The 27393-nt window shown below is 41.2% G+C and overlaps 1 protein-coding gene across 3 annotated transcripts in view; it reads right to left on the bottom strand.

Moving 5' to 3' along the window:
- NREP (neuronal regeneration related protein) overlaps positions 1–14678 on the bottom strand; it is a 29038-nt gene extending 14360 nt beyond the window's left edge. Inside the window, exons 1-3 of one of the 3 annotated variants that reach the window (XM_049647716.1) lie at positions 14220–14678; positions 13758–13799; positions 12381–12444 (exon numbers count right to left, since the gene is read on the bottom strand). In XM_049647716.1, coding sequence (XP_049503673.1) covers positions 12381–12383 — 3 coding nt within the window. In that variant the 5' untranslated portion in view covers positions 12384–12444; positions 13758–13799; positions 14220–14678. Of the gene's footprint in view, positions 1–12380; positions 12445–12647; positions 13731–13757; positions 14179–14219 lie in introns of those variants that run through there. The other 2 variants (XM_049647715.1, XM_049647717.1) reach the window with 2 other exon arrangements.
- Between the last annotated feature and the right edge of the window lie 12715 nt (positions 14679–27393).

Consider the following 27393-nt stretch of genomic DNA (forward strand, 5'->3'; position numbering starts at 1 on the left):
GTCAGATCTGTACCCACATGCTGTAAGTGCTCAGGTCATAGAGAGGCCACTAAGAAGTTTCCATCACCTGTCCTCTGCGAAAACTGGCAAAAAACTAAAAGTACCAGAGGATAAGAGTAAGATTAGGATGGATGTGCCCCCGTGCACCACCTGGATTTTCAACCTCACTGGCAGGAGAAATGGTCTGATTTAGGAGGGATGAGGGCTCAGTCAGGCAGTACTGTGGGAAGCAAACAAGACCCAAAGGGGCAGCCACCCACCCAAATTGATGTAGGGTTTCAGGGCTGGGAGTCACCAAAGACACACATACATCAAGAGTGTGAAGGTAACTGCAAAAGGAAGAGGAATGCCAACTTGGGAGGCAAAATTACCTCACTTATATTCTAACGGACATGAAAAAGGTAGTATTAGAAACTCAAGGGGTGCCTGGGTGGCTCAGTAGGTTGAGCGTCCAACTTCAGCCCAGGTCATGATCTCAAGGTTTGTGAGTTCGAGTCCTGCATCGGTCTCTGTGCTAACAGCTTAGAGCCTGCAGCCTGTTTCGGATTCTGTGTCGTCTTCTCTCTCGGCCCCTCCCCAACTCATGCTCTGTCTCTGTCTCTCTCTCTCTCTCTCTCTCTCTCTCTCAAAAATAAACATTACCAAAAAAATTAAAGAAACTCAGGCGTTGATTCTAAGTCCTGACTACATTCTCCAACAACACAATACTCTGACCTCATGTTTTTGTTTTTTTTTCCCCCCCCTCAGTCTCTCTTCCCTTGTAAACCAATCATTAAAACTTGACTTCTCCAAAGGAAGAGAACTATGAACAATACACAGGAGTTGCTGGAACCCACACAGGGAGAGTATGTAAATCTGGAGACCCCAGTTTTCTGTGGAAATGCACACGCGGGTTCACTATAATGTCTTTAGGCATGTTTCCCAGGTGTGCTTATTTAATCCTCGGTGTGGTTCCAAGGATGAAATTCACCAATACATCACAGTGCCGCAACAGGTTGAAGCACACGCGTAAGGGGATCTGGACTGGCTGCCATTTCCATCATCCTCATCATTTTACAGATGAGAATACTGAGGGAGACACATCAGGGAGCCTGCCCACAGAACCCAGCAGTAGAGAAGGCAGGATGCAAACCCAGCCTCTCCTCTCATAGAATACTGTCTGTCGACAGACATGGACCTCCTCTGCCAGTTCCCCAGGGCCACCTCGAGTGCCGACATAAGCTCCCCCGAGTGCCGGGGCCGGTTTTCAATACCCCAAGTACAGGAGGCGCTGAGCATCTCTGCTTAGTGCCCTAATGCTGAATTTCTGACACCTACTATCAAGAGGCATTTTCTCAAAAATATTTGTTGCTCTGCTGCCTGTGTTGCCCTTCAAAAATAACTTACCTAAAAACCAATTAGCACTGTCTGAGGGCAGAGAGGGTTTGCTCTCCAGTATCCATGTGTTGCCACAGTCCTTGAGGAAAGACTGCTTTTAGACCAGCAACTCTGGCTTGGTTATGTTAAGACTTTGGATCTAATTAAACCCAAGCTACACTGGTCATCATACTTTTGTCTTTTTTCAATTTTCCGTGGAAGGAAATGTTTAGAACAAAACAAGTATCTAGCAATGGCTGCAGCTAATTACAAAGGGCATTTACTGAGAAACCAAATTGTTTTAATATGACCCCCAAATGAACTCTCAACCAACTTCCCAGAGGGCCTAGCAATGCACAGTCTAATTCAGAAGATCTTTCTTTCATCAAATGTATTTGAAATCATGTTCACCGTAACTTTGCTTTCCAATATTTCAATTTAAAAACAAACTGCTTAAAGGAGAATTAGAACCTTATCTTTATCAATGATCTTCAAATATACAAACCATATATAGTTGACCTTTTAACAACATGGGATTCAGAGGCACCAACGGCTTGTGCAAAAATCTGTGTGCAATTTTTAACCCCCCCCAAACTTAACAGCCATAATTAACACATTTCATATGTCATATGTACTATATGCTGTATTCTCGCAATAAAGGAAGCTAGAGAAAAGGAAATGTTATTAAGAAAATCACAAGGAAAATACATTTACTGTCCTGTATCTATAAAAAAATCTGCATGTAAGTGGACCAGCACAGTTCAAACCTGTGTTGTTCAAGGGTCAACTCTACTACATAAAAATATGAAATCATCCTAGTGGAGGAAGAAAAGAAACACTCATTAGCCCAGAGAGACAGTGTATAAACTACTAAGAATGGTAATTCAAGAAAGAGAAACAAATTTAACCTGACTCCGTTTGGAAACATTTAATTAATGCAGAAGAAATGCAGATATTCCTAAAGTCAGAAAAATGGAAAAACAGAGACGGGGTAACAAGCCAATTAGCTATTATCATCATGAAGGCACTAAATAGCAAATAACAAAGCAGGTGATCCTCAGATTACACTGATGCAATGTATTCCATCCCACTCAAAAATACAGCGTCCCTCTGGCTTTGTCCAAACAGTGTAAGAACAGCTGATAAAAATTCACAATAATCAGATGAATTGCTCTAGGATGCCAAAGAACAAATTTAATTGAATCCCTGATTGAATTGATTGTGACAGTGTAGACAGTTAAGCTTCATATAATAAAATTAAAACTTTAAAAGCAGTCATCATGAAAAAAAAAAAAGGAAAAAGAATATGCTTAATAAAGATGAAAAGATGTGGAGACTTGGCTCCCGGACCTTGATAACAAGATCAGAACAATTTAAGATTCTATTATCAAGAAGTGAGCAAAATATGCAAGGGCCTGGGGCATTTCATGATGTATGATTAGACCCAAGTCTCCACAGGGCAGCATGAAATGGACACTCAGTTATGGTCCAGAGCATCCAGGCTTCAGAAACAGTCAAATCCACTTAAGGAAGGATCAAAATTATGAACATGAGGAGGACTCAGAGAAGATGTGGGCAGAATTTCTGATGCTGTATTAACTGAATTGGTTGGGTATATAATCTCAATTATCCAACCAATTAATCAAAAAATATTTGCTGTGTTCTTAATTTTGGTGAGGTAGTCACTATTTGGTAGGTAGCTTTCAATCCTATAGAATGAACATCTTGCCAAGAGTACATCCCATTACTTTGGGCTGGAAGTGCCAAAGCAGCAAGCACATTTCTTCAAGAGTTTTTTTTTTTTTTTTCCCTTGGAACTAAGCCATCAAATCCTGGGGTGTCTGTGCAGGAAAGGACTGGACTTGTAATTAAGTCATGTTTTCAAAACTGAATTCTCTGAACCATACAACAACTGGAAGTCCCTGATAGTGCATGTTTCAAAGAGTGGTTCCTTTCCCTGCCCACTCTTCATTCCTTCAGCCAGCATTCACCGAGTCCCCCACAATGCAGCAGGCACTGGGCTAAGTGTTCAACCATGTGCTGCCAAACCCACACAGCACACTGACAGGCTAAGATTCAGCAAATGCCTGGCAAAACAAGAACAGACTTTCAGATCATGATCCCAGTAAGCCTTCTGGGTAACTTTCACTACCATCATTTAATGAAGGGCATGAAACAGTACTTCTTGGAAAAGTACTTAGTAGCAATCCCTCACTTGGGTCATGTTTATTACTATCTTAGTAAATTTTATCCATCTGACTACCAACTCTAGCTTTTCCTTGACAGTTCTGAATGTCGGTTGCCTAAGATGCAGTATCTTCTCCTAATTTCTCTTCTTTCCTGTCCAAGAACAGGTTTTCCATCCGACACTGACTTTATCCAACAAAAGCGTCCTCAAAATGCCTGGACCCACTTTAAACACAACAACTTTTGTAGATTTCTCCCTGTTCAGCCACCAGACTGCAGTACTTTTCCCCCGCTGGAATTGTATCAAACGCAGTTCAGACAGGAAGGCTGTTACCTGCCCCAGTAATCAAAGGACAGTGGCGTGTGATGGTGATCTGAGTACCGGTTGGAGTGGAGAAGGGAGAGGAGCTAGAACTGGACAACCACACCAGAACTTCTGTGCACATTATGAATCTCCCTCTTGTTTTAATTACTTTTTGGTAGGAGTCTTTGGCTCATATTATTACTGGCAATGACTGCTGAGCTATTCTCCCTTTCTTTCCAATCAATGGCTCTGGTTCCCGATTTCAGCTTAAAAGGGGCAAACAGACCTTCCTTTCATTGGCCACGTTCTCTTATGTATCTTCTCTTTCTCCTTTTCAAACACGAGTCCCATTTGTATTTTTGTCTATGAAAGTAAGGATGAATGCTGAACAAGCACAGCCTAAAGTCAAGGGCTTCAAAACATCTCCAGCTAGATAATCCTAACACTTTTAAGGCACAACGTTAAAATGGGAGCCACTCGAAGGTAATAATAGGCCATGATTATATTTATGAAGATTTCATTACCTTGTGAAACCAAAGCTGATTATGCTTTACCATCATGACCGCCTCAGTCAGGTTGCTGAGACACAGACTGTGGACCCACTAGAAAAACAGCATTAATAACCCAGCACATAATGGCTCTCCACAGCAATGTTGCAGATGAGACGGGTGACTCTACCCTGAGAGGAGATTCCTCTTTCAGCAGGCCATTCCAAGTGAACCTTTTGGACTCTTTTAGGACCTCTAAAAGAAGGTCAAAAGAAGTATAAAAGAAAGGAGCACCAAATGTAGGAGTTGTTCCTGTACTGTGTGTAGGTTTCACTTAGCTATCCCCCTACCTCCCTACCACCGAGCTACCTTTAATGATTATTACGAGGGGCTTTTCAGTAGTAAATTCAAAATCTACCTGTGCTCATCTCATTTCCTGGGCCATAAATTTTATAACCTGAGCTGTCACAATTCTGCAGAGTATTCGGCTGTTACTAGCTATAAATCTCAAGGTGAGTCGCCTGGTTCTGCCCAGAAATAACAGATCTCCATGTTTCCCCAACTACTGACTCATTCATTTATTCCACAGACATTTATTGATCACTAAGGATGTGCCAGATCCTGGATAGGTACTGAAGCAACAATCACACTGGTTCAGAGACATGGGATCTGTTCCAACGTCCCATTAGGACATGTCAATGAAAGTTAGGGTTTCCTTCCACTGTGCAGAAAGAGAATGCCAGTCAACTTCACTAGCTGTTCTAGAGTTCCCTCTCAGTGATGAAACTTTTCCACATCTGAATTCACCATCATGACTAGAGAGGAAAAGGAAACAAAACAAAACAAAACAAAACACAAGGCATCACAGTCTCAACTACCAAAGAGAGAGGTGATGATGCCCATGTACTAGTGGCCAATGTTCTTGTTTCAAGTTTACAGACTTGGAGGATAGAAAAACAGATGGGCAGAAATAACCCAGCCAATAAGTAGAATGTTGTGTGATGACTGTACAGAGAAAGCATGAGATTATTCCTACTGGATATGCAGGGGTGAATTTTGTAGAGGAGCTGTTATTTAAACTCAGTCTTGAAGAATGGCTTTATTCTGTCAGAAGGAGCCTTCTTTCTAGGATTGAGTAAGCAAAGGCACAGAGGGACTCCTGGGGTATGTTTAGAGTCACAAGTGCCTGGTTCCTCTAGGAAAATATATTCCATTGTGGCCAGAAATAAGATTCGTTTACATGGTTCCTGACATGACTGCCCACTGACAGAAACTAAATTTATGAAGGTCTAAACACAGAAATTAAAAAATAAATTATTTAAAAGTATGAGGTGAGAGTAGGCATAAAGAATTCAAGGAATGACATTTACCTATGTTATTTTTACCAAGAGAATCAGGTAAGTCCAGCCTCATCTGAAGGGACTAAAAGAGTTAGTGAAGTCATTTCACATTGAGAATCTTGAAGCTGATGTATTCTAAGCTATGAGTCTAGGCTGTAACCAGAAGAAATTCAAGGAAAATCCTTCTCAGTCTTGGCTTTCCCCAACTTCTGTGTGTCATGTGATGAGATTCCCTTCAAATGGTCACTAGACTATTGACCAACTTAGTAACAGCCTGTAGGCCTCAAACTGTAAACAATTTTATGATGATGATGTCAGTGTTGGCTTGAATTTTGAGTAAGTATGTCTGACTAATCAGGAAGAAGTGGAAAGAGGGAACCAACCGGGTACATGTGGTTACAACTGATTAGCACGTGGCTCCACCCAGTTAGCCTCATGAAGGGAAGTGTGGTGCCTCCTCTCAGGCAGCAGCAACACCCTCTCCGGCCACATGGGCGCTAATGAACCTGCTGTAATTGGCCAGTGGAAGTGGTGCTACCTTCTCAATAGAAACAGGTTAACAGTGCTCCCTTCTTCTTTCCCAATTCCTTGTAGCTAGGGGCCAGCCTTCTCTCCACCACTCCACCCCAGCCTGAGGACAGGGAGATGCAACAACAAAATAAGCTACCATCTAGCCAGGAGTATATAGAAGTGTGTGTTCTTTTCTGTTGGGCACAATCAAAAGGCAAAGAAGCGGACAGGTTGGAACCCGAGTGATGGCCTGGGGCCAACTCTAAGATGCTGGCTTGGTGGCTTCCTATAGCTTAGCACATCAAGTCCTTGGCTTCTAGATCTAGTTTGTGAGGTCTGTGCTTGATGGCACAGAGGCCCTAAACAGGACAGTCTCTACTGTGTACAAATGCATCGTGCTTACTCTTGCAAGCATATGTTTCTAATGTATTCCCTTCATCTGGAATACGCTTCTCTCCCATCTAAATCTATCCAAATAGTCTTAGTTCTTCATTCACTTAATAATTATTAAGGACTAGTGTTAAGCCCTAGGGATAAAAGCTTAAGAAGGCATGACACCTGCTGTCAAGGAGCAAATAGTCCACTCCTAGGTTTTCAGTTGAGTGCCAACTCCAACCAATTATTAACGGAACTCTATACTGAGGATTCTGAAATCCGATTCAGGCTGAATAATAATAATGGGTATATCAAGCTTGATTAGCAATGTCTGCCACATGGGTAGCAGGAGTTCGTGATGGCATGCATGCCATATACTTGCCATCTCTGGGTCTGGCTTAATTTCTACCTCCTTAAAAAAAAATTTCCCCTACAATCCCCATTCCCCAGTGTTCAATAGTATCATTCTTCTGCATCTTACAATTTAGAACTAGATTCTATTGCATTACATTAAATTTGTCACACATGTTAGCCTTCTTTCCACAACTAAAATCTAAGCTGACTGAGGGCACAGGTCAAGTGTGCATCTTCTGTAATGCAAAGAACCAAGCACAAATAAAATGCTCAAAAAATACTTGTTCAGTTGACAAGGGAATAGGTGCACAATCTCACCAAGAACTTTTCTCATTTTCTTCAGTACTCTCTAGTCACGGCACCTTTGTGTTCTCGAGGTCATTTTCATAATATCACAGAATCTGATTATAAAGTGGGGGATTTAAAGTTCCAGTACTGGGATCAAAGCTCCTCCTGGATCCTGGAGGGGATTTTTATGGCTACAGGAAAAGTTACTATTAGCTCTAAGTTACCACAGCTGGATCAAACCTAGCGTATCACCAGGTTGATCAGAGTGTGGCTCCAAAGCTGGTAAATGTGAGCAATTGCAAGCCACTCTCTTTTGGCAAGTGGCTTTCTGGACTAACCACAATTTTTTTCTCTTGTTAGTAAATAATAGAAAATGATTGACTGTGAAAACTAAAATTACATTCACTTCAACTTCCTAGCTCTTAAGAAGAAGGTAAGGGTACAAGTTACTTCCAGATCACCAAAACTAAACACGATTAAGTCTTAAGGATGAATTTTTAAAAGTCCAACCCAATATTTATTGAACTTCTAACATATATTTAAAACTTTATTAAGCGCTCTATGTGAAATTTATAAACCCTCTGGGAGCCTGCAATTTATTTGGTTAATGAAAGAAATGAGTATGATCCAACCAACCAATAACGCAGGAGAGTATAATCTAGTGTTACACCCAGGTTAACACCATGTCATGGCTACTAATAACTGAATTGATATTTAGAATTTAGTTGAGAGCCATGTTAATGCTTAAATCCCAAACCATTAGAGCTGCTAAACCATTAGCTGCTGCTAATCATGCCCTCACAGATCAATTTCAGGGTCACTGATATTTTTTAAACCAGTAAGATAGAAATCTTTGAAGCTGTCCCTACCTGCAAAATATGTCTAGAAATACCCATTTCAGATAAATTTAGACCCAATAAATGGTATTTTTAGCAACCATGATTTCTACAGATGTGGGCTGAGATTTATGGTTAATCTGTTTTCCAGTTCAAAGCAAAGGAGCAGTTTAAAATTGGAATCTTTTAATATATCGTGATCAACCAAGATGACATAGTCCAAGTACATTCAATACATTTTCCTCTGGTATATTCAAATTGGATTTGCGGATATGATTTCCTTATCCCTAGTCTTTTCCCGTAGAACAAAGGAATTACACAGATAATTCAGGCAAATCCTTCCCACTCCTACATCACTCCAGGAACATTCTGAATAACCAAGATGAATCAGATGAAATCAAGCTTTTTGTTTTGTTTTAAGCGTAATTATTCTGATAACTATGTCAGTGCTCCATTTCACTTTGGCTGTGAGGATAAGACCTTAGGAGACTTTTCAGCCAGGAACAGCACTAAGGAAAAACATGTGGAAGACCAAGGGAGCCGGTATTTCACCCCAGGGCTCCCCGTCCCCGGTGTGGATGAATACTTAACATATAACGCTTGTAATCTAGAGGTTCCTCATTTAATTTAGTGAAGTATTCACATTTTAGAAGTTTATTTTTCTACTTCAGAAGTACTCTTTTCAGGATTTCAAATAAAATGAATGTCTTTAGTATTTTATGATGATCTGCTTTACATACAAGTTTTTAAGAATTCCATCAGGTTAAAATAGAGTGAGACTCTAAATAACTCTTTATTCAAAGATTTCTGCTCAAATGCCTTCTACCTGAATTATCTATATAACTCAAGATGAAGCTGGGCTGGGGTTAAAGCCGGATAGATCATCCCTACTGTCCTAATTCCCCAAACAATCCCCAATTTCCCCCTTACAGTGCGCTGGAAGGCCTTGTGTAAAATAGCACCAGATAAAATTACCCTCCTAGGTACTCTTCAGCAACTCCACAATCAACTGAGCAACCTATAAATTTACATTCCAAAGCCCAATGGCACAGCGACCAATAGTACCTCCTCATTCCTCCTCAATCTTTGTCTTTCTCTTTTAAATAAGAAAACCTTATGTTAATGGGGAGATTATTGAAAGAGTCTCCTTGTAAGCCATGAATGCCACTTCACAGACTGTACAAAAAGCAGAGCTCTATGAACAGTACAATAGAGTCAACTCATCTTTGTGAAAAGCTCAGCATCAGCCTTACAGAGAACTTAAATAGTTCCAATTCCTAGATCTCTATTAAAACATAATGAGTCCATGCTTATGCCACTGTGAGTCCATGCACACACATACGCAAAGGCAAGTTTACTGCACAGAGGGTAGTCATTGTAAATCAGGACTTAACCTTGACATTGGATTACATTATTTTTTCAAGCTATTCAAGATCATCTGCTCATTCTGAAGTATTTTCTTCTCATTGATGTATCTGAAGCAAGTACTTTTAAAATAAAACACCTAAATACCAAAAACCCATACAAAATATATCTTAGATATTCAAATTTAGCAAAAAGCCAAATATAAATTAAATACTGAAAATCTCTGCAGACTTGCAATATTTTGTTAATTGCAATAATAAATAAAAAAATAAAATAAAATAAAATAAAATAAAACAGGCAACTGGAAAAAAATGCACATATACCAGATAACCTAAAAAGTTTGGGAAGGAGTTATTGAAAAGAACACTCTGGTCAACTAAGACACAGCAAAGTAAACTCAAAATTGCACCTTTGACAGTACTCCTGAGTTGTGTAACAATATATTTTAACTATGTAAACGGTGCCCCCAGAATTGCCCTCAGAGAGTCCCCTACACAGAATACACTGTGATCAGTGCCTGGGAGAGTTAACAAAGTGGTTGTATTCTTCTGGTAATGCAAAGACACTCTAGGAGTCTTGAGTGTCTTGAAATTATTGTTGTGAAACATCATCATTTTAGGGTATATGTAAAATGTCTAGATACTGAATTGTTCTGTTTTGAATTCTGAAGTCTACCTGTAATTTTGTACCCTGGAATGAGCTGATTATAAATTTGTATTTGGCATAAGCCCTTAACTAAACCAGATAAATACACTGAAATTAGATCCTCTTTAGTGTTTTAAATTATGTAAATGGAAATACACGTTTAACAGAAAAGGCATGTTCATATATTTTGCAGAGGTGGCCAGGTATTAAATCTGCTGCTTCCCTAGAAGAAGTTTCCATTGTACGCAGGCTAAGTCTTCATGTAAGCTAGTTACAGAGATCAGCAAAGTAATTCCAGTTCTAATCAAGGAAAGAAAATAACTCCATTTTGCCAAAAAGGATAAAAGGAGGTATAAGATGCCTCTAATAAGTTTTTTAAAGAATATAATGAAACTTTTTTTTTTAACATTAATAGGTGCAGAAACTTTGAAGGGCTCAGGCTTCCCAGAATAAGCAAATTGTTAGAAAGTTACTTGGAATCACCCACAGACAATAACTGTCGGTGGTTTCATTTCAGGCAATGGGCTTGTGCCAAAAGGGACTGACATCTTGATGAAAGGGTCACCAAAAAGTTGTGAGAATTTTTCCATGAGTAAAAATCCTTCCAAGAGCAACACACTGTGATTTCTCATTCTGCCACCATACATAAAGGACAACTGTAAGAAATTAACAACATGTAATAATAATTCAGATTTACTCTTCTGCACTCAAATTGTTCCAACTTTCATTCTCGGCTTTGGCACACACGCTTGCCTTTCACGAAGCTCATTCCACTCACTAATACAGAAACACGGTATTTACTCTTTGAGCCTGACCTATAGTCAGTTTTTGACCTACAGTCAGGTCTGCTAGTTTTGACAGAGTCAGTGGTCAAATTTATGTTTAACCAAACTGGTCACCTGACATATTACAGCATATGTGAACCTTCGTGGTCTGTCCACCTATGGTGGCACAGAAGGTAAGACTCTGGATAAAAAGCGACAAGACAAAGTGATGCAGCCAGTCTCAGTAAAAGAAAAATAAACAAAAATACTGTGCAGCGGTTCATTTTATTACCATCCTAGCACTCTAGGACAGTGGCTAATTGGAACTTAATAGGAAGTTGGGAACCATTTGCACAAAACCTGCTGATCAGTTTACTTTTCTGTTCATCCCTTTTGCCCGTCCACCTCAAGTTCCTTAATTTGGTCACTATCTGCTAAGTCTGAGCAAGAGCTACTTTCCACAAGGCTTTGCCACCCACCTGTTGAACGGACAGGTGAGGCACACACAAAAAATAGAGAGCTTACTTGCTAATAGGATTCAAACTGAACTCATTTAATTGCTCTGATTCATTCTTCTCCCTGGAAGCTTATACTTGGGTTGTTCTCAAAGAAAACACCAAGTATATCAGATTTAATTTTGATTCATTAAATTCCACCCTCGATTAAAAAAAAAAATAAAACCTAAAACTAAATTTGGAAATCACACATTCTGAGTGGCAGAAAGGTGTTTTAAACAGTGTAGACATCTGCAGTAGGACATGTACTTAAAAGTTGCCTGACATTTCGATTATTTTCTTCGCAGTCCAATCTTATTTCCAAGGAGGAAATTTTTCATAGGAGATCAGTATACTTATTCAGCTGTTTTTAATGTGTATTTCATCTGTTTCGCTCTTTCCACAGTTATCCAAAATGAAACTGCCTTCTGTATCACAATGCTTGTCACAAATAGTCACCCTTTCATTCAGAGGTAATGTGCTTGACTTCTGAAACGGAGCAGATGCCTCTGAGAAGTGAAGTTATACATCAACAAAAAGTATCAACACTAATTACATCTGAGATACAATAGGCAGGGTATATGAAGGTAAAAAAAAGTCCAAGCTCTTCACATATATTGCTCTTAAGGAGAGCAGACTGTCCAGGTGTTTGATGAGCGGGACATGGACCCCTACTCTGAGGGTGACTTCTGGCGAGCTCTAAAATAGGACCCATTGCTTTGTTTGAGCCCTACGACTGCCACCTCCCTCCATGCATGTCACAACACACCGCTCTTCTTAAAGAACAGAACCATTTCTGTTGTTCAAGTTAAATAAATCTTTGCTTCTGAAAGAGGAATTTCAGTTTCTGTTCAAAATGACTGCAAATCAAAAAGATCTAATTCACCACATCCAATTCATATCAATTGCTGCACTGCAAAGCTCCCACATGCCGGACGGAGAAAGACCCCTTTAAAGGTCAAATGGGGTAGGAACAATAAGGGGTTGAGGCGGGATGAAGGCGTGTGGTTGATATTTATATGAAATCAAGACACGAGAACCTACTGAGAATTGCCTCTGATGACCCATTCTTACCATTTTGAGAATCGTAACAGTCTTGGCCTTGCACCCTCCCTCTCTTCAGTCCAGGGAGATCAACCTGCAAAATATGTTTAAATACAGAAGACAAATCGCCTCACCGCAGGTCAGGAAATGAAAAATGCCGGTTTAGAGGTTACAGACAAATAACCATTTTCTGTGGTTAAGATAAGTTACATGCAAATTATTGTAACCACTGGGGCTTCTCAGAGAGCTTTCCAAGGGTCTATAGGCTTAAATAGGGGACAAAGAAATTCCTGGTACCTGGCTCTGCAGAGTCCTGGGCTATTCTTAGTGTTTGGTTCCTCTTTAAATTGCGGGAGTTCAAAAGGTTTAGTAACTTAAAAGTAGAACCAAGCGATAAAAATAGATTGTTTTCTGGCTGCTCTTTGTTCCCAGACATACTACTGGCAGTATATTTGCAATCAAGACAGCAGAATAGGAATCAGCCTTCCACCGTGTAGTGTAATGCCTCAGAGTGGGTATTTTTGGAAATGGCACTGCATTACATAACCTTCCGTGTCTTAAAAAAAAAAAAAAAAAAAAAAAAAAAAAACACCGGGGGGGGGGGGAGTCAGGAATACACACCATTATGCCCTTCTCTTTATACCAAATAAACATTAATGTACATGCTGCAGTGATTTTCCTCTCCACCTTTATGTCGTCAGAACACGGTTCTTTTGTTAACATAAGTTATGGCAAAAATTAAGATGAATGGAAAAACTAAAAGTTCTCCAACAGGGTATCATAAGCTCTTAGAGTTTTCCTATAATGTTATTATAGATACACATAAATGCAAATCAGATTGTTATCATCATCATCCAGCAAAAAGCAGTCATGTATTTTTAAACCCTCCCTCCCCCAAAGTTCAACTGCTTTATAAGAAAATGCAGAAAAAGTGTTGCAAGATCGAATGCCTGAGAAGACCCTTGGCGGCGGCAGCAGCGCTGAGAGAGTAATAAAGTGTATGGATGGAGGGATACAAATTCATTTAATAAAGGGGGTGGGGGTGCATGCACCAAAGTGCATCTAATGCAAAGAAACAAACCAGTCCCTAAGAATGCTATATGAGCAAGAAGAACAAAAATTAACCATACCAACAAGCAAAAAACCCCACCCCTTCCCAAAAGAATTCTCCCTCTTAACTTGTGCATTAAAAAAAAAAAAAAAAAAGCTCAAGTTAAATTCCAGCCTTAATGCACCAGGACCAAAATGCCAGAATTTCTTCAAGGTACACGCTTCAGCTCTTTAAAATTTAGAGGGAAGAAGCATGAACTCTGCAGGGTTGAAGGGTCCAGCTAAGAGCAATGGCAAGAAACCGACACAAAAGAGAAAGCAGCGCTCCCGGCCGGGGATGGGAAGGCATATACTTACAGACAAAAGCCCCGCTCCCTGTTCACTCTCTCCTCTCTACACCTGAAACACAAATGTGGATGAAAAAGGGCATCATGCTAGAAAGACAGCTGGGAGGGGGAGGGGGAGGGGAGGGGGAGGGGACAGGGGTGGAGGAAGAGGAGAGAGGAGGGGGAAGGGAAACAAAACCCAGACCGGCTTCACTTCCAAGAAGTACAGCCGTGGAAAAAGGAGGGGAAGGTCTCCCTGCCTCGCGCGCTCTCTCTCCAAGAGTGTGTGTGTGTGTGTGTGTGTGTGTGTGTGTGTGTGTGTGTCTTTCTCTAAGAGTCTCAGTCTCTCTCTCTCCTCTCTCTCTCTCTCTCTCTCCCGCTCTCCGCTGCCAGTGTGCTAGTGAACAATGAGCTAATTCTGATGGGGCTGGCGCTGCGCCAGCGCCCCAGCCTTGCTGCCACTGTGCGGCCGCAGCGGAGCCAGACTGCTTACTCTGCAGGAATCGGCGACTCGGGGCCCCGTCGGCGAGCGGCCAGCAAGCGCGCCCCGGCACCCCGCACCCGAGCACCCCGCCGCCCCTACTGCTCCTGCCGGGCCCCTGGGGGACAAAAGGGCCCGCAGACCGGCGCGCCGCCCCGGCCCCGCCCTGGAGCACGGCGCACACACACCCCGGCCCAGCCTCTCCCGCCCCCGCGGAGGGCTTCTCCGCCTCGACGTGCGGTTGCTTTTCAGACAAATAAGGAGGCGGAGGAGGCGGTTTGGGGGCGCGCCAGGCGTGAAGGCGGCCAGGGCGCTGCACAGCCCGGCAGGCCGCCAGGCCGCGGGGAGAGGCGGCGCGGCCCGTACTGTAATAATAAACCTGCAGCAGAGGGCATCTGAGGGAAAGAGGACGGCGACGGGGCGGCAGCCGCCTTCCCTTTTATGTGCCTGTCCCGAGCGAAGCAGAAAATGGTGCCCGCGGAGGCGCGCGCGTGCGCGCGCGCGCGCACACACACACACACACACACACACACACACACACACAGTGGCGCCGCAAGCGTTTGTGCACGCCCCCCAGGTCTGCCCCGCAGCCCCGCCAGGGCCGCGTGCCCGCCCCAGCCCGCAGGAAGCCCGGGGTCGGAAGCACCCCCAAGGCCCGGCCCAGAGGCCCCAGTGGCTGCGCGCGCACACTCGGGCACACACACGTGTGCACACGGCCATAGGTGCGCGGACAGCCGTGAGCCGCGACCTGGTGTGATCGGCCCGAGACACACTCCCCTCTTGCTCCCTTTTCCTTGCAGGATTTAGCCTATTCCCGCTGCTCCTCGCCCTAAAATTATACTTTTTAAAATTGGAGATTGCTTTTTTAAAAAGTGCTTTGTGTTTCTGATTTTTTTTTTAAATATTGGTTTATTTAAAATCTGTCTTCATAGTAGTGTAACAGCTCAAAATTTTGCTACAACTTGGTTTTGTTGCCAACAAAACAGGATATCATTTTATGGTAAATGTCAGATGTTAGAGGGAAAGATTATTTCCTAATTAAATTGCTTTGCCAAGAAAAAAAGATATAAAAGATCATAACGTCTTCTAAATTTACCATCCACATTTTACTTCTAATCACTGAAAGCAGTGTTTTCCCATCATAGCAGTCAGGAAAGATGAGGGGGGAAGGGGAGAGGGAGAATTTACAAAAACATGTTTATAGATTGTCTTAAATCAAAAAAATAAGTTTTTTGGGGGGTACAGAAATAGCATACCTTAAAAAGCAATATTTTACACTGTTAATTCTAAAGAAAAAATTATCTATAAGCTTGTTGCCAGCACTATAGATCTCCTTTCACACTACAAAAACCACTGCAGCAACAAATACTTCTTGATCTGACAGTGGGTGTAACATTTAAGGGGCCAGATAGGAGTTTTCCTGAATTAATCTAAAACATCACATTTTTCCTGCAAAAAAAACTTACCTTGGAGCCATTGCTAGGAACAAAGGCAAGACACAAAACTCAACACACTTCCCTAAATGCCTTCAGGGCCAGTGTTCACCAGGGAAATGGTCTGAAGAGTAAGTGGGGAGGTGAGAGTGGGCAGAAACCTGGGGGCTGCTTCTGTAGGTCCGAGTCCCAAGAGGCTAGTCAAGGGCACCTCAACATTGAGATCTTTGACCTCAGAGTCAGGTTCAAAAAGAAATCCAAGAAGACCCTGCCACATCAACCAAAAATCTATCCCAGAGAGATATGTTCAGAAGTTATTTCTACATGAAAACATATACACACACACATACACACTGACTTTTGTATTTATACAAAGCTTCCCTAAGATGTCTTTTAAAAACACAGGGAAATTTGGGATTTATTATGTGTTAATTTTTCTTCATTGTAGCCACAAATATTTGGGTGACATAGTTTTGTGTGTGTGTTTGTTTTTTTGTTTTTTTAAGAAATAAGAACACTGGGTCAGAATCATAGTCTATTTACTGTGTTCCAGAAAATGGTTATAATCCAACTATCCAAGAAACATTCTTGAGTCCTTCTGGGTAGAGGAGACTACTAACCACTAGGGACATAAAGGAACTCACAGCATGCCACCTCATTCAGGCAATGTAGCATTCAGGAAATGTCTTAGTGCTCCAGGGGAGCACCCTCTGCCCTGCTCCCATCTGCCCTACAGGTTGTAGGGTAGACCCACTCTCCTGAAATATCTTTCTAATCATCGTACCCCCTTGCTCCATTGTAGGATAAAGACCACACTTTAGCCTTCTACTCAACTCTCACCACAGTGTGACCACAATCCAACTTTCTAGATTTATCATCCTCATCTGTCTCTTTCCCAGTTATAGGAGTCCTTTGATTCAGTCTGATTACTTAGGGCATTTATTTATCCCTAGATCATTCAGGAAGCAAAGTCACACAAAGACTGACTTAAACCAGGGTGTCTCCACCTCAGTGCTATTGACTTCTGGTGCCGCATAATTTTTTGATGGGACCAAGGTGCAAGGTGGAGGAAGTAGGGATATCCTGTTCCTTGTAGGATGTTCAGTGGCATCTCTGGCCTCCACCAATTGGATGCCAGTAGTGTGACAACCAAACTTGTGTCCAGACATTGTCAAATGTTCCTTGAAGGGGCAAAGTTCCCCTCGTTGAGAACCACTGTCTCAAACGATCAGATCCATGGGTTGAGATGGGAGAGGTGGCCTCCCCTGAGTCACGTGGACTACATGCAAAAGAGACAGAGACCTGAACAAAAGCAAGGTTCTCTTAGGAAAGAGGAAAAAGAAGTAGGCAATGTCCTTATCTTCATGGAATCTATGGTCTGGGGTGAGGGGTGGAGACACAACCACAGCCAAACTTACAGTGCAGTGTAATAAGGACAATTGCAGAGCTCTGCACCAGGGTACACTGTGAGAATAAAGCCTCCTTTCTCAATCAGACTGGGGTTTAAAAGAAAGTTTTGTAACGGAGGTGATGCTTAAACTGAACTTGTAAAGAATGAATAAAAGCCAGCAAACTCAAGAAGGGGGAAAGGGACATTTGGGGTAGAGGCAGGGGCACATCGTGAGCTAAGGAATTTGATCAGTGCCTGGTGACAGCCAGGTGATACCAGAAAATAAGAATCCCGGGTCCGAAGCTGACCCTTGTGTTCTGTCCCTTACATGAATGTGAATGCCAAAGAAGAGGCCATCCATCAGAGGATTTGGTCAAAAGGAGAAGGTACTTTAGATACAGGGTCTTTCTTCCACCTCCCTTAGATAGACAAAATATATCTTCATATTTTCAAATGTATCTCAAATATATATTCTGGCAATTTTATTTTCAGTCTGTGTCATTCACTGCTTCTGGTAACAAGTTCCATGAATCTGAGCTCTGTGCAAAAGGCTGCATGTAAAAGCGGTTAGAAAAACAAGTGGTTAGAACCAGCTCTATGTGACCCTGAAGAAGGTATTTAACCTTTTAGTCTCTGTTTCTTCATTCTTCAACTGCAATTTATATGGTAGTACCAGAGCGCCACGTTATGTGAAACTGCATACTGTACTAGGTAGCCTTACACACATGGAAGTAATGGGTATTATAGGTAACTTTCTAGAATAAAACTTATGCACCATATCTTCTCTGAGCTTCACCTCCAGAGTCACTCTGCTCAGCCTCAATGATGTGTGGCTCCCCAGTGAGTGATTCTGCAGCATGACTCTTGGACTATTTCACTTGCTGTTCTGCCACCACAATGCCTCTTTCCCTTTCTTCAACGTTTCCTGCTCCTTCTTCATAAATGTAGGTTATGTATCACTTCTTTTAGGAAACTTGCTTGGAACCACTGGCCCAATTTAGAAAGGAGTCTTTGTGCTCAGAGCTCGCCACGGCCTTTATCACACTGCTGTAACTTTGGCTTTATTTTCCTGTCTTCACCACCAGACTGTAAATTCCATGAAGGAACAGACTGTAGTAGACGTTTTTGGTTACTTGCCTAACATGCATTGTCTCTTTCCTTCTCCTTTTTTTTTTTTTTTTCAAGTTTTTATTTAAATTCTAGTTACTTGACATATAGCATAATGTTGGTTTTAGGAATAGAATTTAGTGATTCATCACTTACATAGGACACCCAGTGCTCATCACAACAAGTGCCTTCCTTAATGCTCATCACCCATTTAACCCATCCCCCACCCATCTCCCTTCATCAACCCTCTGTTTGTTTTCTATAGTTAAGAATCTCTTATGGTTTGCTTCCTTCTTTTTTCTTCCTTCCCCATCTCTATCTATTTTGTTTCTTAAATCCCACATGTGAGTGAAATCATATGGTATTTATCTTTCTCTTTATTCTAGCTTACCATAATATACTTTAGCTCCATCTATATCATTGCAAATGGCAAGATTTCATTCTTTTTGATGGCTGAGTAATATTCCTTTAGGTGTATATATGTGTGTGTGTGTGTGTGTGTGTGTGTGTGTGTGTGTGTGTGTACTACATACTACATCTTCTTTATGTGCATCAGTTGATGGACAGTTGGATTCTCTCCATAGTTTGGCTATTGTTGATAATGCTGCTATAAACATTGGGGTGCATGTGTCCCTTCCAATCAGTATTTTTGTATCCTTTGGGTAAATACCTAGTAGTGCAATTGCTGGGTTGTAGGGTAGTTCTATTTTTAACTTTTTGAGGAACCTCCATACTGTTTTCCAGAGTAACTGTACCAGTTTGCATTCCCAACAACAGTGTTAGAAGTTTCCTCTTCACAACCTCACCAACATCTGCTGCTTCCTGTGTTAATTTTAGCCATTCTGACAGGTGTGAGGTGCTATCTCATTGTAATCTTGATTTGTATGTCCCTGATGATGAGTGATGTTGAATATCTTTTCAAGTGTTTGTTAGCCATGCAGGTGCCTTCTTTGGAAAAATGTCTATTCATATCTTCTGTCCATTTATTAACTAGAATATTTGTTCTTTGGGTCCTCTTCCTCTTTGTTAATGAAATCCTGTCTTGTCCTAGTCTCCATCCTTTCTACCTTAGAGCCCTCAAGTTCCAGGGAAGGTGATCCGGAGGAGTACATCCTAATTATTTTAGCCCATTACTGAAGTTGTTTGGCTCTGATAATGGGCTAGAGATGAGCATGTGACCTAAGTTCAACCAATCATACTGAAAGGAAAGAATTATAGTACATGCTTGAACTAAGAAATTTGAATCCTATGCTTAAAGCAATATACAACTATTGAACACATTTAATCTGAACATGATGTGAACAGGTATTTTTTTTTCCTAGAAAGATTATTCTTAGAGCAATTCAGAGGATGTATTTGGGTATGAAGAAGGTAAAGAATTGAAGTGAGATCAATTAGGAGACTATTATAGTAATCTAGGTGAGTAATCATGAATGGCTCATGGGAAAGAAGAAGAGAGAAGGAGTCAAGTTACATTATGGAGGTAGGGTTACATTATGAATTGCAGGGGTCCTTGGGGGCTTGATGGAGTACTACAGATTAACTGGAGAAAAGAGTCTAAGGTGATCCCAGACTTCTGACTCTGTGATTGCTTGGATGATCGTGCTTCTTCCTAAAACAGAAAATACTAGAAGAAGAGTGGATTTGGGAGGAGAAGGGGGTGATAATGAGCTCAGTTTTATATCTGCTGAATGTAGAACCCACATAGTCAATTTTCCAACAACAAGCCTTGAGTAATTTTCTTATCATTTCCCTTTTCTTCGTGCTTCCTTCCTAGGACGGGTTGAATTGTGTCCCCTCTATGTTGAAGTCATAATGCCCAGCACCACAGAATGTGACTGTATTTGGGGATAGGGTCTTGAAATAGGTAGTTAGGGTAAAATGAAGTCATAAGGGGAGCCCTAATCCAATGTGACTTGTGTCCTGTAAGAAGAGGAGATGAGGACATAGACATACATGGGGAAGACCCTGCGAAAACATAGGGAGAAGACAGCCATCTGCCAGCCAGGGAGAGAGGCCTCAAAAGAAACCAGCCTTGCTGACACCCTAATCTCTAGAACTGTGAGAAAATAAATTTCTGTTGTTTCAGCCACCCACTCTGTAGTACTTTGCTATGGCAGCCCTAGCAAACTAATACACCTTCCCTGCACTGAACATTCAGAAGGGTAGAGGATTCATAATATTTCTATTCGTTATGAGATTTAGGGTATTGTAGGATGTAAAGTCCAAGAAATATGTTGAAGCTGAAGAAGTAATATGTCTCCAAGGGCAAGGCTGTGTCTAAATCTAGAAAGTCACATTAAATAGGTATCTGAAAGTTGCCATTGTGGAGGCTCCTCTGAAATTCAGGGTCCGTGGTTCTCAGATCAGCATTCCAAAACGCATAAGGAAACCTATTTACAATTTCAACCCTGTCTGCTTGCAAGTTTCCAGCTGTATTTACACAGCTGCTGAAGGCAGTGCAGATGAGAAGGATTCTCCACTTCACCACTTAGAAACCCACACTGAGAATAGTTCAGAAAACGCCTTCATATTTGAGAATTCACTAAGTCTCAGGAAGGAACACAAAACATCAAGAATTAAGCCACTGACATGGGGACTTTGGCAATGAAAGGAGGAAAAATAGTGTAAATTTAGCAAAGTATGAAATACGAACTTAAAAGTGAATACAGGATGACTTATAACCTATGTCACTCTATAAAACATAACAATGAACATAGTATTCAAAAGATAAAGGACAAGGACACCTGGGTGGCTGAGTTAGTTAAGCATCTGACTCTTGATTTCAGCACAGGTCATGATCTCATAGTCGTGGGATCAACCCCCGCATTGGGCTCTGCACTGGGCATGGAGGCTGCTTAAGAGACTCTCTCTCCCTCTCTCTCTGCCCCTCTCCCCAGCTCACTCTCTCTCTCTCTCTCTCTCTCTCTCTATCAAAAAATAAAAAAATAAAGGACAAAAATAGGAGGTGAGGATCTTCTGAAAACCATGGCACCCTCAATCTTGTATTTTGTCCAACATCTGGAAATAATTGGAAATCCCTGGAAAAGTCAAGTGAGCCCTCCTGGAGGTGAGGAACAAGCTAGCTGTTGCAGAAACAAAGAGATAAATGGAAGGAATGTCTCAAAGGAAGATTTATCCAGATTATCCTACCAGGCAAAACAGACCATATGAAACACATTTTAAAAATTAGCCTTCTGCTTGCCTTAAAAGTTATCTGAATGGTGATGCAAAACTTTAAAAATAATACCGGTGGTGAATGCTGTTCCAAAACAAGTAAAAGGAAACTATTTTAAAATCCCAATGTGTGTGCACCCGTGTGTGTGTGTGTGTGTGTGTGTGTGTGTGTGTGTGTGTTAGCTAATTACCCTTAACAAAGAAGAATGTTTTTTTTCCGTGGGAAATACTGAATTTTAAAACTGATTAAAGTAATCAACGAGTATTCTCCACAGCACTAGGGAAGTACAGAATTGTGCTCTAAGAAACTGACAAACTATATACTATTACATGATATGAAGGTGGTGTTTATCATTCAAGAGGTAGAGTAACAAAATGTCCCTAGATGTAAATATCCCTTGATCTTGTGCTGTGTTTACAACATTCTGTACATACTAGCTCTCATTTTGAAATTAACTCAAGCACCTTGTGAGCTGAGCAAAATTCTGTCCCATTCTCCAGACTTTAATAGAGCCTGAGATACCCAGGATTAGAGTTTAGGGCACTGTCACTGAGGCACCTTCCTCACCTGACCACTCACTAGAGACGAAAGGAGGAGACTGACCAAAGAGAGAAACAGCTGATTGGAAGACAGAAGATTCTTTGCCTTTAGAATGAACTTCTGCTTTTCAAATTTGGGGTAATGTACCTCTTCTCCTTGTGGATGTAGTCAAGAAGGTAAGCCCTTGTCAGAAGCTTCAGATACAGATTCCCCTGGAATTCATAGAAATACACATGCAAAGAATAATGAAGGTGCTTAGGCTTAACTAATAATATCACATATATTTGTTGTACTTTTAAAACATATACAATAGGTAGCAAAAACAAAGGGAGTCACTTAGGATCACAGCTCAGTTAGCAACATTGATTAGCCTGTCTAAATCATGACTAGATTGCATTACTTTTCGCTGAAAGCCCACCGTTTTACAGAACATAGCATTTGAAACAAGCATAGCTCATGTGCAGGCAGTTGGCTTATGTAGTCCTTATATCGATTCTGTGACATTCTCATCTCACAGATGAAAAACTGAGGTAGAGAGAGGGTAAGCCCTCCGCTCAGCACAGTGTAAATAGTACAGCTGGGACTTGAACCCAGATCCGATGGACACTGGTTAGTCCTTCACTCTTCGGCTTCCCCTAATTTCTTGGCCATACTCTCTGGCTTCCTCTCTCATGTTTTCACAGACACGTCTTCCTTCTTCTGCCCCATACATTTTTGTGATTTACAGAAAGAGATGGTTCTTCAGGCAGAACAGTTTGTTGAAATGGCACCTAAACTGTCCCTAAAACAGCTTGTGATCCTCTGAGGTGATCAATTTATTTCAAAAATGGTTTTGAATGACACCATGTGCTAGTTACTCCACTCCATACTGGTAATGACAAACTGTCAGGAAACACCCCTGAAAAACCAAGATTCTCTTCCCGCCTTCCACACACATGTATTCATTTACATACACACCTATTATTATAGCTCCTTTAAAAGTGCACACATATCATGACTTCATGTTCACCTTGGCTTTGGCCTTGTATGTAGCCCTTTCGTTCTAAATTCAACACCTTACTGGAGTTAGAAAAGGTGTCCTAATCATTTCTTTTAAACTGTGTAAAGTTTTATTTTTGTAGATCCTCAAAGGCATTATAATAAAATAGTGAGAATTTGACTCTGTGATTAGGAGAGCCCATGAGACTTCCCTGAGAATTCTGAGAATGTGCACTTGAGAAGCTGAAATCAGGACAGTTCCAGGACAAATTGCCAGGTTTTCTTTTGCATGGACTTGCCTAAGTTTGCACCAAAAGGTCAGCGCCTTAAAGCACTGTAATCTCTCAACTGTACCCTGAAGAACTGAAAGGGTAAGACACCTCAGCTCCTCACTAAAGAGAGAAATCTTCAGGCAATCGAGAACACAAGTGTAGAAGGGCGTGCAAGGTGGTGCTCTGTTATCCTCCCCAACACTGAATCCGCCCAGGACAGACATCTGAAAACTTCTCTTCTTGGGTCTGCCTCCCTCATTGTCTACTGGGTATTTTCAGCCTTGTCTCTCCCCCTGGAGTTCTGTTGCTTCTTCCCCAAAACCTCAAGTTCAAATGAGCAGTTCATTGATTTCTCCTCCATGGAGTTGGGTACTTTTCTAGTTTGAATGGGAGACAAGAGCCAAAGGCCCAGGAAAGGGGTGAATAAGTGCCTTTTCCTGGAAGAGTCTGATGAGGGGCAGGGGTTACATTTCTTTCTGTCATAAATCCTTTGGGTGGTAATTCTTCACTGGTTGTTAAGTTCAGAAACTTTTTCATTCCTCTGTCAACAAATTTACAGTTTTGCAGTTTTAAATGTCCTGAATTCTTTCTGTCCACTTTCCACAAATTGCAATTTACTTTAACATCTACCCTACTCCAGGGATTTAAGGATACACAGGAACAGAGCCTCAGTTGGTGATATACCATCACATCCTTGCGAATCTAAGCAGTCAACAATTTTGATGCTTCAACTTGAGTTAGGCTACACAGAGATTAGACAGAACTGTATTTTTGTAACATATATGAAAGGAAGATTTTATGAGACAAATTAATGAGATAAAGATTGAACCTTCCAAAAGCCTAGCTCGCTGTTTTAAAGACTAGCTTCAGCACATTTTCCATAATTTTCATAAAATGTGCTGTAGATTACAAAAAAAGAACTTATTTATTAAAGTAGTCCCTGAAGGATCTATGCTTAGGAGTAGTTAGCACACTGGCAACTCTCTTGGTGGCCTCACAAGGTAAAAAGTAGCAGAAATCTCCATCTCCTATACAGACCTAGCTCTTTTGACTAAGTGTCCCTGACGCATCCCTACCTGAATGTCCCATGGGCATCGTACACTCACCTTATCCCAACCTGAAATTATCATTTTCTTCAAAGTCTTTGAATAGCTTCAGTTCTCTGTTTATACAAATGGTCACAGTTCCATGCATTCACTCACTCTAGGTGGAAACCTTCTTCAACTCACTGTTCTGATCAGTCTCTGGTTGGTGTTAATCCTTTATCTTAAACAGCACCCTTCAAGCCTCAAGTAAAACATGACCTCCTGTGTGGAGCTTCCCCGATGGTGCCTGTGATACCTCATGGCACTGTTCATTTGACTAAGTATTTGTTGAGCACCTTCTTATTGGGCACAAAGGAAAGTGCTAAGCACTGGAGCTAGAACAGTGAACAAGACAGACTCTGGCACTGTCCTAATGGAACTTAATTCTATAATCACAATCACAATTCATGATGCAAATCAACAAATTATAAGATGAAAAAAATGTTTTAAATGATGTGCCAAAGAATGGCTGGGGGCAGGGTGGGGGAAAGGATATTTAGGAAAGGTGTCTTGGAGCTGGCACTTGAGCTCTAAGACCTGCAAAATGAGATGGAGCCAGTAACTGAAAGATATAGATGGTGAGCATTCTATCAGAGGGGAGGAAGGCAAGTGCAAAGGTACTGTGGCATCAATCTATGGGGTATTTAAGGCATAAGAAGAGTGTGATTGAGATCATATGGCTGGAGTGTAATGAGTAAGAGAAAAGAGTAGTGAAGATGAGATCAGAAAGGCAGGCATTCTTCTAGTTTAGCACATATCACATTGTATTGCCCCTCCCCCACTCACGCTCTGTCTCTGTCTCAGAAATCAATAAACATTAAAAAAAATTTTTTTTTAAATAGTTTCAAGAGTCTAATAAGTTCAGGGGCGCCTGGGTGGCTCAGTTGGTTGAGCGTCCGACTTCAGCTCAGGTCATGATCTCACACTCTGAGTTCGAGCCCCGTGTCGGGCTCTGTGCTGACAGCTCAGAGCCTGGAGCCCGCTTCCGATTCTGTGTCTCCCTCTCTCTCTGCCCCTCCCCTGCTCATGCTCTGTCTCTCTCTGTCTCAAAAATAAATAAACATTAAAAAAAATTTAAAAAAAAGAGTCTAATAAGTTCACAATAACGAAGTTTTACTAAATGTTTGTTCCATCATCAATATTCAACTTCAAAGATGCACAGTATTTGTGGAGAATTATACAAATGGTTTCCCTCCTTAGGTTATCAAGACATATCTTAACTTTAAAATTTTTTAATGTTTTACTTATTTTTGAGAGAGAGAGAGACAGACAGGCCATGAGTGAGGGAGGGGCAGAGAGAGAGGGAGACAGAGAATCCGAAGCAGGCTCCAGGCTCCGAGCTGTCAGCACAGAGCCCGACATGGGACTTGAATTCACAAACTGTGAAGATCATGATCTGAGCCAAACGTGGGTGCCCAACCAACTGAGCCACCCAGTCACCCCAAGGCATGCTTAACTTTAGAATTTATTTGAGGCATTATAATTATTTTTTTAATCCTTAGCCATACCTCAAGTATGATTTAGTGCCAAAGTTGAAGTTGAGTTGATGCTAATCTGACTGGATGTCAGGAAGAAAAGATAATGAATTATTCCCAATCCCCTCTCCCTGGGCAAGCAAGAGAAAAAAGTGGGACAGCTTGACTTGAATGACTTCTTTCAAAATATTTTCCAAAGCTCATGCACAGAACCATTTTTCTCCCAGGAAAGAAACATTCAATACGGAAAATTTTGGTTTCGCTTGAAGAACAAAAAAAGTCTTCAAACTTCTATCTCTCATCCATGTTAATGCCTTGTTTTCTTTTCCTCTAGCTGTTAGGGGAATAGCACCGATGCTTCATTTAGAAAGAATGAAATGATGCAGACTGCATGTAAGCAGTAGGTAAAGACACATGAGGGGGGACATAAGTCATAAGAGGGGCAGCTACTAATGTATATGTTTTTAGAGGTTCTGTGTTAGCACATTCACCTGCATAATCTCCCTTAAACTTCCACAAATTCTTTGAGTTAGACATTCTTTAACTCATTGTAACAGATTTTAATACATTTTAACAGATACGGGATTACTGAGTAAACAATTTGCCTGAGAGCACACACAGTTACTAAATGACAAGAGACAGGATTTGAAAGCAGGACTGACTGGCCAGAAGCTTCATTCTCTTTTACACACAACTTTTATACACACAAACATGCATACATATGCATGCACAAGTGAATATATATTCCTTACATAGCTATATCTGCCAATGGAAAATTTAGAAGCAGGGTTTTATCGTGCCATCAAAATTTAGTATTTCCCCATCCTTCTAATGTAAACCAAAAATTACACCCCAGTCCCTAAGAACATGCTGCACGACTTCAGTTTTAGCTCAACAATTGAAGCAAATGAACCAGGATTGCAGAATGATTTAAAAATATCTATCTGTTGTTACAATAGCTTAGTTATGAAGGCCACTGTAAAATGTCACCATTAAAGGATAGGTTTTAGAGGAAATGGAATTATTAGGAATTCCATGGTCTGTAAGACAAGGAGTTTGGACTAGAAGTGTCTCCAAATCCCTTCTGGTTCTAACATTGTAAAAATCCTATGACTTTAAAGCTTGGAATGGAATGTTTGTGTGAAAATTTACAAATGGGATCTCCTGCTTGAATGCATTTCTTTAGTTGCCCTCCAACTGTGCTGACTTGTAAAATTATCATATCACTTGCACTCTACTTGGTCAAGGGTCTCTCTTTTGCACTCCTGATAAACAGTCAGAGGTGATGGATGGGGATTGAGCCTACTTGGTCTGGCTCCACATGTAGGAAAAGATGAAAAGCCTCAGTGTTAGCAACCAAGTCATCTCTTCTAGCTTCTCACTGAACACGGGGACAAGGATGCCTCTGGGTCTTTATGGGAACCGTAAATGCAGCTTTGACCGTGGGGCAGTATGTTTTCCATAAAGAACATACCTGGAATCACCTTAGATTCAGCACCTGAAAGATGTTATTTTCCTGAAATGTTCCTTTTCATGAATCCTCTTTACTACGTATTATTAATCAGCTTAGCATAAATGATGCTGAATTTCACAGCATGAAGGTTTAGATGAGGTAATGTTACCTTGTTACGAATGGTTACTGCTGCTTAGTTTCTCTTAAATAGCAGAATGTTGATATTCAAATGATTTATTTTAGATTCTATGTTCATCTGTATTCAACTAGAGTCA

This window comes from Panthera uncia (assembly GCF_023721935.1).
Source record: "Panthera uncia isolate 11264 chromosome A1 unlocalized genomic scaffold, Puncia_PCG_1.0 HiC_scaffold_17, whole genome shotgun sequence".
NCBI classification, from domain to species: domain Eukaryota; kingdom Metazoa; phylum Chordata; class Mammalia; order Carnivora; family Felidae; genus Panthera; species Panthera uncia.